This window comes from Garra rufa, chromosome 24, assembly GCF_049309525.1.
Source record: "Garra rufa chromosome 24, GarRuf1.0, whole genome shotgun sequence".
Taxonomy (NCBI): Eukaryota; Metazoa; Chordata; class Actinopteri; order Cypriniformes; family Cyprinidae; genus Garra; species Garra rufa.
The window spans coordinates 21848933-21862398 of record NC_133384.1 but is presented as its reverse complement, the minus strand read 5'-3'; the positions used below and the strand labels follow the sequence as shown (position 1 = coordinate 21862398).

The 13466-nt window shown below is 34.7% G+C and overlaps 2 protein-coding genes across 3 annotated transcripts in view; both read left to right on the top strand.

The window, feature by feature from the left end:
* The first annotated feature begins 159 nt into the window (after positions 1–159).
* On the top strand, positions 160–9051 carry acot9.1 (acyl-CoA thioesterase 9, tandem duplicate 1). Of its 2 annotated transcripts, XM_073830440.1 has the most exons (16): positions 161–337; positions 534–622; positions 2655–2681; positions 3041–3086; positions 3180–3350; positions 3508–3545; positions 4565–4648; positions 4730–4833; positions 5318–5391; positions 5483–5550; positions 5619–5730; positions 5818–5908; positions 5993–6078; positions 6165–6252; positions 6344–6494; positions 6575–9051. In XM_073830440.1, the coding sequence occupies exons 1-16, from the start codon at positions 324–326 to the stop codon at positions 6634–6636; spliced, it is 1305 nt and encodes a 434-aa protein (XP_073686541.1). In that variant the 5' UTR covers positions 161–323; the 3' UTR covers positions 6637–9051. The 2 variants fall into 2 exon arrangements, with proteins under 2 accessions (XP_073686542.1, XP_073686541.1); XM_073830441.1 differs by lacking the exon at positions 2655–2681 and having other exon boundaries at positions 160–337.
* A 196-nt stretch (positions 9052–9247) lies between these two features.
* The window catches only part of LOC141300244 (acyl-coenzyme A thioesterase 9, mitochondrial-like), a 6220-nt gene continuing 2001 nt past the window's right edge, over positions 9248–13466 (top strand). Inside the window, exons 1-10 of the mRNA XM_073830569.1 lie at positions 9248–9475; positions 9630–9703; positions 10663–10708; positions 10825–10995; positions 11114–11151; positions 11234–11317; positions 11440–11543; positions 11641–11714; positions 11797–11864; positions 13239–13350. Of these exons, the coding sequence (XP_073686670.1) occupies positions 9462–9475; positions 9630–9703; positions 10663–10708; positions 10825–10995; positions 11114–11151; positions 11234–11317; positions 11440–11543; positions 11641–11714; positions 11797–11864; positions 13239–13350 (785 nt within the window). The 5' untranslated portion in view covers positions 9248–9461. The remainder of the gene's footprint in view (positions 9476–9629; positions 9704–10662; positions 10709–10824; positions 10996–11113; positions 11152–11233; positions 11318–11439; positions 11544–11640; positions 11715–11796; positions 11865–13238; positions 13351–13466) is intronic.

The window sequence follows — 13466 nt, the reverse complement described above, 5'->3', positions numbered from 1 at the left end:
AAATGTTGATCGTTTGAAGGATATTTCCTCAGGAATAATGCAGAATATCATGTCAAATGTTGTTTTAGGAACGTTTTAGCAATTTTTATGTCGCTGGCTACATTTAAAACTTCTAAAACATAATAACCGTAATTACGGCCGAGGAAGAAATATGTGGTGCGCTTTTAAAACGGTTAGTACGGTAGAATAGCTGCGCCTACGTTCCAGGAAGTAAGAATCACTCTCAGTGAAGAAAGCTGTCATCTATGCAAGAAGTGAACTGTTGTGTATCTCACGAAATCGTTGCTGTTATACAATAAAGTGGTGAGCCAAGAACAAGGAAGATGTTTTCACCGCGGTGAGTGTTGCAATTCTGTCTTGCGTCACGCATTTGTTGTGAACACATTATGCATGGGGGTTTTCAGACCAGCTTGGTCTCTCAATGGGACCCTCTTTTACATAGTTTATGTTGTTAAAGGTTTCATAGTTTTGTGATTTTACCATTAGCCGTTTTGTGAAGTAATGTTTTTTTTTTGTCTTTGTTTTCTGTAAAGGGTCCTGAGGTCTGCATCGTCCTTCATGTGCAGAAGGCTTTCCATGGGTCAAATGTGCCTTCAGGGGAAAGCACCAGATATGGCTGAGGGTAATTTTTACAAAAAAAAAAAAAAAAATGTTTAACTCCTAACCCACCCAACACTTTTAATCTAGTCAGTCTAAGGCAATGAAATATTGTCTGTGAGTGTACTAGTTATATTACTTTTCATTTCGCATGAATTAGGATGAATGCAGGTAAAATGAGATTTAAAAGTAGTTCGCTTTCAGAACAAACATTTACAGATAATGTACTCACCCCCTTGCCATCCAAGATGTTCATGTCTTTCTTTCTTCAGTTCTAAAGAAATTATGTTTTTTGAGGAAAACATTTCAGGATTTCTCTCCATATAATGGACTTCTATGGTGCCCCTGAGTTTGTACTTCCAAGATGCAGTTTAAATGCAGCTTCAACAGGCTCTAAATGATCCCAGTTGAGGACAAAGCATCTTATCTAGCGAAATGATCAGTTATTTTCTAAAAACATTTACAATTTATATACTTTTTAATCTCTACACAGAGTACAGAAAGAGGTAGACAAGATGAGCATTTGAGGTTAACATTTATATACTTTATATAAAAAGTATGTAATTGTAATTTTTTTTTGGAAAATGACAGATCGTTTTGCTAGATAAAACCCTTCTTTCCTCGGCTGTGATCGTTTAAGCCATTTGAAGCTGCATTTTGGAAGTTCATACTCGGGGGCACCATAGAAGTCCATTATATGGGGAGAAATCCTGAAATGTTTTCTTCAAAAAGCATAATTTCCTTACGACTGAAGAAAGTAAGACATGAACATCTTGGATGACAAGGGGGTGAGTACGTTATCTGTAAATTTTTGTTCTGAAAGTGCACTACTCCTTTAAGTTTAATCATCTATTAGGTAGTATGTGTTTATTCTTAAATATATGATTAAAGTCACCAATAAAATGTACTACTTTACCTGTATTCGTTCTGCTTTTACATACCTACGTTTATGTTGCATGTACATTTTAATTTTAATTTAATATTGTGTTATGTTGTTTTTGTGTGTGTGCACAAATATATGTATGGATGTTATCAGTACATCACTGACAGATTTGGCCAGAAATTTAATGGGAAATGTCTGGCTAGAACTTGGTGCAAAATAAATAATATAGTAATTCACGTTAAAAAGCTGTCCAATTACTGTATATACACTACCAGTCAAAAGTTTGTGGACTGGAAGATTTTTAAAGTTTTGCTCACAAAGTCTGCTTTTATTTGATCTAAAATACAGCAGTAATATTGTTAAATGTTTTTACTATTTAAAATACCTACGTCCTATTTGAATATATTTTAAAATGTAATTTATTCCTGTGAGCACAGCTAAATTTTTAGCATCATTAGTCAAGGTCTTCAGTGTCACATGATCTTTCAGAAATTATTCTAACATGCTGATTTGCTGTTCAGAAACATTTTTATTATTATTATTATCAACATTTAAAACAGTTGAGTACATTCAGGGTTCTTTGATGAAATGAAAGATCCAAAGATAAGCATTTATCGCAAATAAAAAGCTTTTGTTACATTATACACTATACCATTCAGAAGCTTGGAGTCATATTTTTTTATGGAATATTTATTTGTTTTGGAAAATAAATAATAGAAATGAATACTTTCATTTATCAAGGATGCTTTAAATTCATCAAAAGTAAGGATAAAGATTCAAGACATTTGTAATGTTACAAAAGATTTTTATTTCAGATAAATGCTGTTCTTTTGAACTTTCTGTTTTGCCGGTTTTCAACTCAGCTGTTTTCAACGTAATAATAATAAATGTTTTTTGAGCAGCAGAATCAGAATATTAAAAATGATTTCTGAAGGATCATGTGACTGGAGTAATGATGCAAAAAATTCTGCACAGAAATCATTTTAAATAATAAAAATTCTTTTTGCTGTACTTTAAATAAATGCAGGCTTGGTGAGCAGAAAAGACTTGTTTAATAAACAATAAAAATCTTACTGTTCAAAAACTTTTGACTGGTAATGTATAAATATATATACACTGCAATCATTATAATAATTTACCATCAGTGTCCTGACCCGTTTTTATGTCCCCACAGGAAACACATTTTTACTTGTGAGCAATGGTAAAATGAAAGCACATTTACTTTCTTTTATATTCTCAGTCTCTTTCCGCATGTGGCTTATAAACACTGCCTTGCTGTTATCTCATGATATATGTGCATGTATTTTGTTGTACTTTGACATCTAGTGTTTTTGTTTTTTTTCTTCAAACGCCTTCACCCTGTGAGCAGCTTGCCAGTCTTGGTTCCTTTATAATATGCTTTCTGCTGACTAAATTTGTCTGTGCCTCCATATTATATTATGGGGTGATACAGACGCTGCTACACTTTTCATTCCAACACCACTCTTTAGTACATACATTGAGTGATGTCTCGATGAATCTTCTAAGCTACATTTTGTTCCTCCCTCTTTATTTTCTCAGTTCGCAACAGGCTGAGGGAGATAGTCGGAGCATCCACCAACTGGAAGTATGTTACTGTATTTACAGTTTTATATTACTCTTTCTGCAGTGTGTTACCACTTTGCATAGAATATTGTATTTTCTTCTTTGTGTTGTACAGAGATCATCAGCAAGCACTAGCTGAGCGTACATCACTAAGCCAGTATCTTGCTCAGAGTCAAGATGAACTTCCTGCAAAGACAATGAAGGACAGTGCAATTGAGGCTCATCTTCCTTTGGGTACCCAGCCTGCCTTGAGAGAGAAATACCTCAACTATCACAACAGTGTCAGGTACTGAAAGACCACCTCTTTTCACCTGCAGCATAAATCCCTGGTTGTTATAAATCAGTGGCATTCAGATAATATCAAACTTCACAACCAGCAATTTTGGAATATTCATTCTGATCCTAGTACATTTTCTTTTGCTTAAATACCTTTTTCTCAACAGGTTTGGGAGGATTTTGGAAGACTTGGACAGTTTAGCAGGTAATAAATGCATCTTAAAAACATAAATTACCAGTCAAAAGTTTTTTAAAAGAAGACCCTTCTGCTCACCAAGCCTGCATTTATTTAATCCATAGTAAAGCAAAAACAGTAAAATTTTAAAACATTTTACGTGTTTAAAATAACTGTTTTCTGTTTGAATATATTTTAAAATGTAATTTATTCCTGTGATATCAAGCTGAATTAATATTCTGATTTGCTGCTCAAAAAACATTTATTATTATTATGTTGAAAGCAGCTGAGAACAACATTTATCTGAAATAGAAATCTTTTGTAACATTTATGTCTTTATCATCACTTTTGATCAATTCAAAGCATACTTGCTAAATAAAAGTATTCATTTCTATATTTCCTTTTATTTAAGATGAATGCTGATGTTTGGATCTTTCTATTCATCAAAGAATCCTGAAAAAAAAATTACTCAACTGTTTTAAATATTGATAATAATAATAATATAATAATAAATGTTTCCAGAACAGCAAATCAGCATATTAGAATCATTTCTGAGGGCTCATGTGACACTGAAGATTGGAGTAATGATGCTGAAATTCTTTGCTTTCATCACAGGAATAAATTACATTTTAAAATATATTCATAATAGAAAGACGTTATTTTAAATAGTAAAATATTTCACAATATTACTGCTTTTGCTGTATTTTGGATCAAATAAATGCAGGCTTGGTAAGCAGAAGAGATTTCTTTAAAAAATATATTAAAAATCTTACTGTTAAAAAACTTTCGACTGTAAGTGTAGGTTCCAAAAGATTTTTCTTTTACAGTGATGACAAAGAAGAACCATTTTATATTCCTTAAAGAACTTTTTTTCTCTGTGTAAATAACTTCTTAATAATCTGAAGAACCTTTTTCCATGATTAAGATCATTTTGTGCAATGAAAAGGTTTCATGGATAAGTTAACTTTTCATTTAAAAAAAATAATTTTAAACCTAAAAAATCTACTTGCACTGTCTTTTCAAATACCGTCTTATTCTTGTCTCCTCAGTGCTCATCTGTTACTCTCACACATGGAATAAGGAGCTGAAAAGATCTCCACTGTCTATTGTCACCGCTCTAGTGGACAAGATCGGTATTGCTTCTTAAATTAGTATTTGCTTTTTTGTTCTTGTTGTCAAATTAATTAATTAAACTTTGTTTTATTGTTTCACAGACATGAGACAAAACATCATCTACCCTGACTGTGACATCAAGTTCACAGGTCACGTGACATGGGTTGGCAAAACCTCAATAGAAGCTAAAATGCACATGTCTCAGGTATTCCTAAAGTCTCTTTATGAAACATTGATCAGATGTGACCCTAGAACACAAAACCAGTCATAAGGATACATTTTTTGAAAATAGAATCTGAAAGCTGAATAAATAAGCTTTCCATTGATGTATGGTTTGTCAGGACAATATTTGGCCGAGATACAATTATTAAAAAAAAAAAAAAAGAATTCTGAGAGTGCAAAAAATTAAAAAACAAACATTAAGAAAATCGCCTTTCTGAAGCTTTTAGCAATACATATTACTAATCAAAAATTAAGTTGTGATATATTAACATTAAGAAATGTACATAATATCTTCATGGAACATGATCTTTAATATTCTAATGATTTTTGGCACAAAAGAATAATTTCAACCCATACAATGTATTTTTGGCTATTATACCCATGCTACTTAAGACTGGTTTTGTGTTCCAGGGTCACATACTTTGCACACAAAACTGTTATTGAACTAAAATGAACCATTTTCACAGTATCATGATGGGGCGTACAGTGATGTATTAGATGCCACATTTGTAATGGTGGCTCGAGATCCTGAAAACAAAAGGTAACAGTTAACATGTTGGTATGATCGACAAATCTATGATTGCTGTGCTGTTTCTGTATATTAATGCATGGGCTGTGTAATGTTTATCCAGGGCAGCTTTTATAAATCCACTGAAACTAGAGAGTCCAGAGGAAGAGGCGATTTTTCAACAAGGAGAGAGTGAGTAGCACTTTTGTTTGTTTGTAATCACAATTTCCAGCAAGACTAATGCTCTTTATATTGATCAGTTAACAAGAAGAGGCGTGTGGAGCTGAGCACAGCCTCTCTTCTGAAAGTGGCCCCTACAGCTGAGGAGAGGACGCTTATTCACAACCTGTTCCTCAACACTTTAGACACACGGTCAGATTTATCATCACTATACAAACCTAAATGTCTGTGCCTCTATTTTTTGCCCATTTCTGAACAATATTTGCCTTCTCCTTACAGAACTGTAAGCTTTCGGGGTCGTATTTTACCACTTAACTCAGTGTGGATGGAAGATGCCAAAATGAAAGGGCTTGAGATCTGCCATCCACAAGTAAGCATTTTTCACAATACTTAATCGATGAAACTAACAATGTCAGTACTTTGTGTAATGTTTCTTATTCTTTGCATTATACAGGAAAGAAATATCTTTAACCGGATATTTGGTGGATTTTTAATGAGAAAGGCCTATGAACTTGGGTGGGCGAATGCCTGTGCATTTGCGTAAGAGATTTTCTTTTGTTATCAAATGAATATTTGCTGTAAAGAAGTCTTTTATTTGATCACATGGCTGTATTTGTATCTTTCAGTGGATGCAGACCAACGCTGGTGGCTGTAGATGATATCTTATTTCGGAAGCCAGTAGAAATTGGCTCTTTGCTATTGTTGTCTTCACAGGTTTTAAATTTGTTAAATATCATATCAAATTCACAAATTTTTAGTCTTTTTTCTTTCTTTTTTAATAAGATTGATGATGATGTTCTGTCAGGTTTGTTACACAGAAGGGATGCACATCCAGGTCAGGGTTCACACGGAGGTGCTTGACCCATTGACCCGGCAAAACAGCACCACAAACGTGTTTCACTTCACGTTCCGTGCTGAGAAGGATATCCCAGCTGTTGTACCACAGAGCTATGGAGGTCAGATATTGATTTTACAAAGATTGTTACTTTATATTTTAATGGTATCATTTGTAACTTAATATTGTTGTCATTTGCAGAATCTATGCTGTATCTGGATGGAAAGAGGCACTTTGATGAGACCATGAGGAGCCAAAGATGAGCATTTGGGATGTGCTGATAGGATGAGATTCCTGCCAAAGCTGCAGTGACATGAGAGTGTGTATGCGTGGATTCAGCTTTTTTAGTTGAATTTTTTTAGCTTTTATATTCACTAAATATTATTGGCTGCATTTTACATAAATGTAAAATATTGTTTTTTTCACAATTTTAAACTAACAGTGGGAGAGGAGCATTTAGTGAAATAGTTTTGTTTTACATGGTGTTTTTTTTTTTATGCAGGGATATCTTGATTGTGGTAATAATGAACCTGTTTAGTCATTTAAAGGGATAGTTCACTCAAAAAGGCAAATTCTGTCAGTAATTACTCACCCTCATGTCGTTCCAAACCTGTAAGACTTTCGTTCATCTTCAGAACACAAATAAAGATATTTTTTATGAAATAAATGTAGCAACTACCACGTTCAAGGCCCAGAAAGGTAGTAAGGACATTGGTAAAACAGTCCATGTAACGTCAGTGGTTCAACCTTAATTTTATGAAGCTACGACAAGACTGACACAGGTCAATAAAGTTATTTTTTCTTTTTTGCATAAAAAGTATTCTCGTAGCTTTGCAAAATTACAATTGACCATGAATGTGTTGTGGGCTATTTTATCAATGTTTTTATCAATGTCTTGACAGTGGTAGTACCCTTGCTGTCTATGGAGGGTCAGACAGCTCTCAGATTTCATCCAAAATGTCTTGTGTTCTTAAAGGAGTAGTTCACTTTCAGGACAAAAATTTACAGATAATATACTCACCCCCTCGTCATCCAAGATGTTCATGTTCATGATTCATTTGGAACGACATGAGAGTGAGTAATTAATGATTTTTGGGTGAGCAATCCCTTTAAGACTTATAACAGACCATGTTTTGTTTGCACTACAAAGCCATTTATAAGAGGATATGACTACAAAGACTCTTAAAACCAAGTGATTTTGGTTATATTGGTGGAACTGACCTGTTTTGTACTGTTACTGATTTTAATACAGCCAAAGCAATTCATGAACAACTGGGACCTTAGAAAAGGTATATCTATATATAGTATATGCACAAATTTCTTCCTTCCTTGATATCCTCAAAAGGAAACCAGGAGATCCGAATCTGTAGATCAAATTAGTAGGGCACTGTCTCACCAAAACACTCCAAAAACTTTACCTAACACACCTAACATGGGTTTTGTTGTTAAATCTGCATATGTTTCAGAATGCTGACCAGTTCTCTTGTATACAAAAATCTGTTTTGCATTATTATTATTTTAAATGCAACAAACAACCATGGACATTTGCAAAAGATTGTAGTATGGTCCTAAAAATGGAAAAATTGTATGTGAGTGCAAGTAGGTCCAGAGAGATTAATATGACAGCCTTCGTGTACACACTACCTGTACCAGAATGACCAAAAAATGACCAGTGAATGCATGCCTTTTTGAACAGTGTTTCTGTTCACAAAATATATCTAGCATCATTTATTTTTTTAAAATACTTTTATTATTTTATGCATTTGTATGATTAATCTTGTTTGCTTCTTGTTGACACAGAACCTTTAAAGGGTTGGTTCACTCATTCGAAAATCCTGTCATTAATTACTCACCCTCATGTCATTCCAAATCCGTAAGAATTTTGTTTATCAAGGAACACAAGTTAAGATATTTTTGAGTAAATTCAAGAGCATTCTGACCCTGCATATACAGCAACACAACTGACACATTCAAGGCCCAGAAAAGTAGTAAGGACAGTATACAATAGTCAACATTTGAAGTGGATCAAAACCTTTCATCAAGGGTGTCCTAAAAACAAAAACAATACCTGTACTTGTCTTAAGACAACTTTGATTAACTTTTTTTGATCCACTTCAAATGTTGACTACTGTAGTCCATGAGACATCAGTGGTTCAATCTTAATTTAATAAAGCTATGAGAATACTGACACAGAGAAGAAGAAATTGGTGAATAAAGTTATTTTTGTTTTCTTTGCGCACAAAAAGTATTCTCGTAGCTTAATAAAATTAGGGTTGAACCACTGATATCACATGCATAATTTTAACAATGTCCTTACTACCTTTCTAGGCCTTAAATGTGATGTGTTGCAGGGTCAGAACGCTCTCAGACTTCATCACAAATATCTTTGTGTTCCTTGATGAGCAAATGTCCTATAGGTTTGGAATAACATGAGTGTAAGCAATTAATGACAGAATTTTCATTTTTGGGTGAACTATCTCTTTAAGTATGCTTATTTACATCTGTATTAGTAGACTAACATTTGTCTTACGTGTAATGCACATTTCAGAGGTGTATTCTCTCTTTTTTTTATTTATTCCATGAGCGAAAGTGTCAAATGGTCATGTGATCTAAACACAGCAGTGGTCCCCCCTGAGGCGACCAGCTCCTTGTAAAATAAAATACAATGTATTAAGGTACTTATGAATGGAGTCTTCATCTCTTGTGAGTACCATTTACACATTTTGTACTGCTCTTTTATTTTATTTAAAACATGGTACTAAGGAAACGGTTAGTGAGCAAAATCGCTGTACTGACCGCTACTGCCACCGACTGACAAACTCGTGAAATCGCAAGTGTGATAAATAGCCTCTACGTCGTGACACTTATATTTGGTCATGTTGAGACCGCGAGTAAATAAGTGTTTTCCTGCTTATTTTGTTGGCCATATAACAATATTAGAGCATGTGTAATTTCATGCCAACACGTTAGGTTTCGGTGTTGTTCGTTAAAAGTGCGGTACTTACAACAGTTAAGTTAATTTAGTAGAGTGCGTGGAGGATCGTAAAGTGAAATAAAACTCTTCAAGTGGTGAGAGAAGAGCAAAAAGATGTTGTGTCCACGGTGAGTGTTACATCTTTATCTTCTGACTCGAATTTAATCTGTAAAACACGCGTTATAGTTTTTTCTGTCAAAAGTTTTCTATACATAATGCATTGTTTACCCTTAGCAAGCGTTCTCATGACTGTTTTCAATTCATCTCATTCATTTTGCATAGGGCCCTGAAGTCTGCAGTGTCCTTCACATGCAGGAAGTTTTCATGTGTAGGGAAGGTTCCTGATATGGCTGAAGGTAACTGCTGGGATAGACAAGTCATTCCTGTTATGCAGTCCTTTGGAATATGTTTCATAAACATATAGCAGACTTTAAAATCCACTGCTAGTTGCAGGCATTTGTTGTCCCAACAACAATGAAGTCACTTCTTAGACTTAGAGGATGAAGTCTTTTTCTTTTTCTTGTGAGCAATGGTAAACTGGAAGAAATTTAAATTTAATGATTAATTCTGAATGCATACTGAGCTCTTGAAAGTTATTCTTAGACTCTCTTTCTCTCCGCATGTGTCTGCTCTCCTGTTATTTAAAGGTATACATACATGTAGCCTGTAGTACATACATCTGATGTTTTTCATTTTTTTAACTTGCCTTTAAATAGCAGCCTGTTAAAGCAGTCTTGTTTTGATTCCTGTCTTTTGCTTCCTGTTTTGCCATTTGTGTCCATTAACCACATTTTCCCTTCAGCTTTATTTTCTTAAGAGCTGTTTTGCCCAACAAAAGACTCTTGACTCTTTAGTGTAAAGCTTAATTGTCTGTGTTTCTAATACCAAAACTGACACTTAATGTGTGATGTCTTATTAAAATAAATTTGTGACCCAGGACCAAAATACTTCATCTGAAAGCTGAATTCCATCTTTGTATGGTTTGTTAGGATAGGATGATATTTGGCCGATATGCAACTATTTGAAAATCTGGAATTTGAATTCTCAAAATTTAAATATAGAGAAAATTGCCTTTAAAGATGTCCAAATGAAGTTCTTAGCAATGCATATTACTAATCAAAAATTACGTTTGATACATTTACGGTATAAAATATATTGGAATGTGATCTTTAATATCCTAATGATTTTTGGCATAAAAGAAAAATTGATCATTCTGACCATACAATGTATTTTTGGCTATTGCTACAAATTTACAGATGCTACTTATGACTGGTTTTGTGGTCTAGGGTCACATTTCTGGTATTTTTTCCCACAGTTCGCAACAGGCTGAGAGAAATAGTTGGCGCATCTACCAACTGGCAGTATGTTCCTGATGTACCATATTACAATCATTAAACATTAAGCTGTTCAATTAGAAGTACAGCAGAGCAGATCTCTGAAATGACATTTTATGATGTGTTTTCTCCATAACATACAGAGATCATCAGCAAGTGCTGGTCAAGCGTGCATCACTAAGTCAGTATCTTGCTCAGAGTCAGGATGAATTGCCTGCAAAAAGAATGAAGGACAGTATGATAGAGGCGCATCTTCCTTTGGGTTCCCAGCCTGCCTTGAGAGAGAAATATCTTAACTCTCACAACAGTGTCAGGTACTAAAAAACCATTATGCACATGCAGCTTGGTTATTAATTTCTATTAGTTTGAATTGTATTGTTAAGGAAATAAAAAAAACTGTCATTCTGTTGTTAATCTCTGGTGTCTTCGCAGGTTTGGTCGGATTTTAGAGGACTTGGACTGTTTGGGAGGTACTACAGATGAGGGCTGGATGATGCATCAAATATTATTGATATTATATTAATATATTATTGATATATTGATGTCTCTTAGTGCTCATCTGTTACTCTCACACGTGGAATGAGGAGCTGCAAAGATCTCCACTGTCTATTGTCACCGCCCTAGTGGACAAGATCGGTATTGAATCATCTTATTGACTCATTTTATTTCTCAAATTTATTAGATATTAAATTAAATATATGTATTCATACTTATTTGTATTCTTTATTCATTCATATGCTCTTGTTATTGTGTCTCAGACATGAGACAAAACATCATCTACCCTGACTGTGACATCAAGTTCACAGGTCACGTGACATGGGTTGGCAAAACCTCAATAGAAGCTACAATGCACATGTCTCAGGTATTGTTTTCTAGTTCATAGTAATGGATTCTCTGTATACTGTAGAGTATTTTCAGAGTATGATAACTAAACAAACTAAACTGAACTGTTTTCTCAGTACCAAGATGGTGCTTACACAGATGTATTAGATGCCACATTTGTAATGGTGGCTCGAGATCCTGAAAACAAAAGGTATCACAGCTCACTGATGTAATCAGTATGTCTAAAACTGATATGCTGTGTCTGTGAGTTAATTCATATATTCTTGTCTTAGGGCAGCTTTTGTAAATCCACTCAAACCAGAAGGTCCGGAGGAAGAAGCCATTTTTCATCGGGGTGAAAGTGAGTACCTTTTATCTGTGTTTTTCAACAATTAAATGGCCTATGTAACACAGATTAAAAATATTTAAAAAGGTTCAAGCACATACCACTGAAACCCTATTGTAGTTAGAGTGGCCAAGGATCAGCAATCTCCACATAAAACTGATCTGGCAGATCAAACTGTTAGTAGTAGAATCTTGAAACTTGGAGGGATGGAAGTACTCACACCGTCTACAACGTCACAAAGGCTCGCCCTAATCGGCCTAACGGGGACGCTACAGCGATCAAAAGTAATGAAATCGTTCATAACCCTTTGTTGCTGGCTCAAGTGTCTTATGTCGTTGCAATCCTTGGATTTTTTTGAAAAACCTACTATTGCGAACTGGTCCTAAGTTTTATGCCCGATTGGAACCAACTCAGTGCAGGAAGATTCCCTGGAGAGTGAATGTCAATCATTATTTTTTTTTTAAATGTAAAACTTTTGACTCTGTCACAAAGGGACACTGAAATGTTCAAAAAGGGAAGGGCCGCCTTTACTAAAACGGCTGTAACTTTGAATGGAATGAACTCACAACACATCTGTAAGAGCTGATTTTGAGGTCACTTGAAAAGAGGTGTGGATATTGGCCACTTGGTGGTGCTATAAAAGAGAAAAAAAAAACATAAAAACAGCCATAACTACGCAACGGGTTTGGTCCTATCAACACAAAAATCTGTATGCACAGTCTTGGTCCAAAGTGCCACAAGTGTCTCTAAGTACATTTGCGCATCTCAAAAACATGGCTGCTATTGGCCAGTGAACTTTGAGCACCTATTAGACAAGGTCAACGGAGGCCATTCGGAACAAAACTTGGTGGGACTGTTTGACTCACAGCTCCAAAGGTCTGTGAGAAATTTGTAAAAAATCAGCCACGGGCACGTTTTTTCACATATAAATGCCATATTCATATCATACGATAGACCTCCTCATTCCAAACAACTTTGCCTCTAGAACCACTGCTGTCAAAATGTTGAAAAACTTTTGCAAACTAGTCCTAACTTTACGAAACCTGGTGAGCACATGCGACAGGTGATTCTAAACAAGCATGCAAAGTTTTAGGGAGATCGGGCCACAGCTGCTGCTATAACAGTTGAAACAGATTTAAAAATTTGTCTATGGTAAATGACCTGTGTTTGCCAAAAATGCTTTTTGAAATCATTGATTTAGTTAGTTACCAGCTTGCTTAATAATATGTATTGTCTTATATATATATATATATAATGTATGTATGTGTGTGTGTGTGTGTGTGTGTGTGTGTGTGTGTGCTGCTTTAATGCATAAAGAAAAAAAACTTTCTTTTTTGTAATTTAAAAAAGCTTTTAAATTTATTATTACAATAAATTTATATTGATCAGTTAACAAGAAGAGGCGTGTGGAGCTGAGCACAGCCTCTCTTCTGAAAGTGGCCCCTACAGCTGAGGAGAGGACACTTGTTCACAACCTGTTTCTCAACACTTTAGACACACGGTCAGATTTATCATCAAAACACAGTTATAAATCTGTTGTTACTTTTGGTTTGGTATGAAATAAAAATATTTCTTCCTTTTCTGTAGACGTGTGAGTTTTCGAAGTCGGATTTTACC

Coding starts and splice junctions, on each gene's coding strand:
- acot9.1 (XM_073830440.1), top strand. Junction 2,682..3,040: donor ATTTTTACTTGTGAGCAATG/GTAAAATGAAAG, acceptor TTATTTTCTCAG/TTCGCAACAGGCTGAGGGAG. Junction 5,392..5,482: donor CGAGATCCTGAAAACAAAAG/GTAACAGTTAAC, acceptor ATGTTTATCCAG/GGCAGCTTTTATAAATCCAC.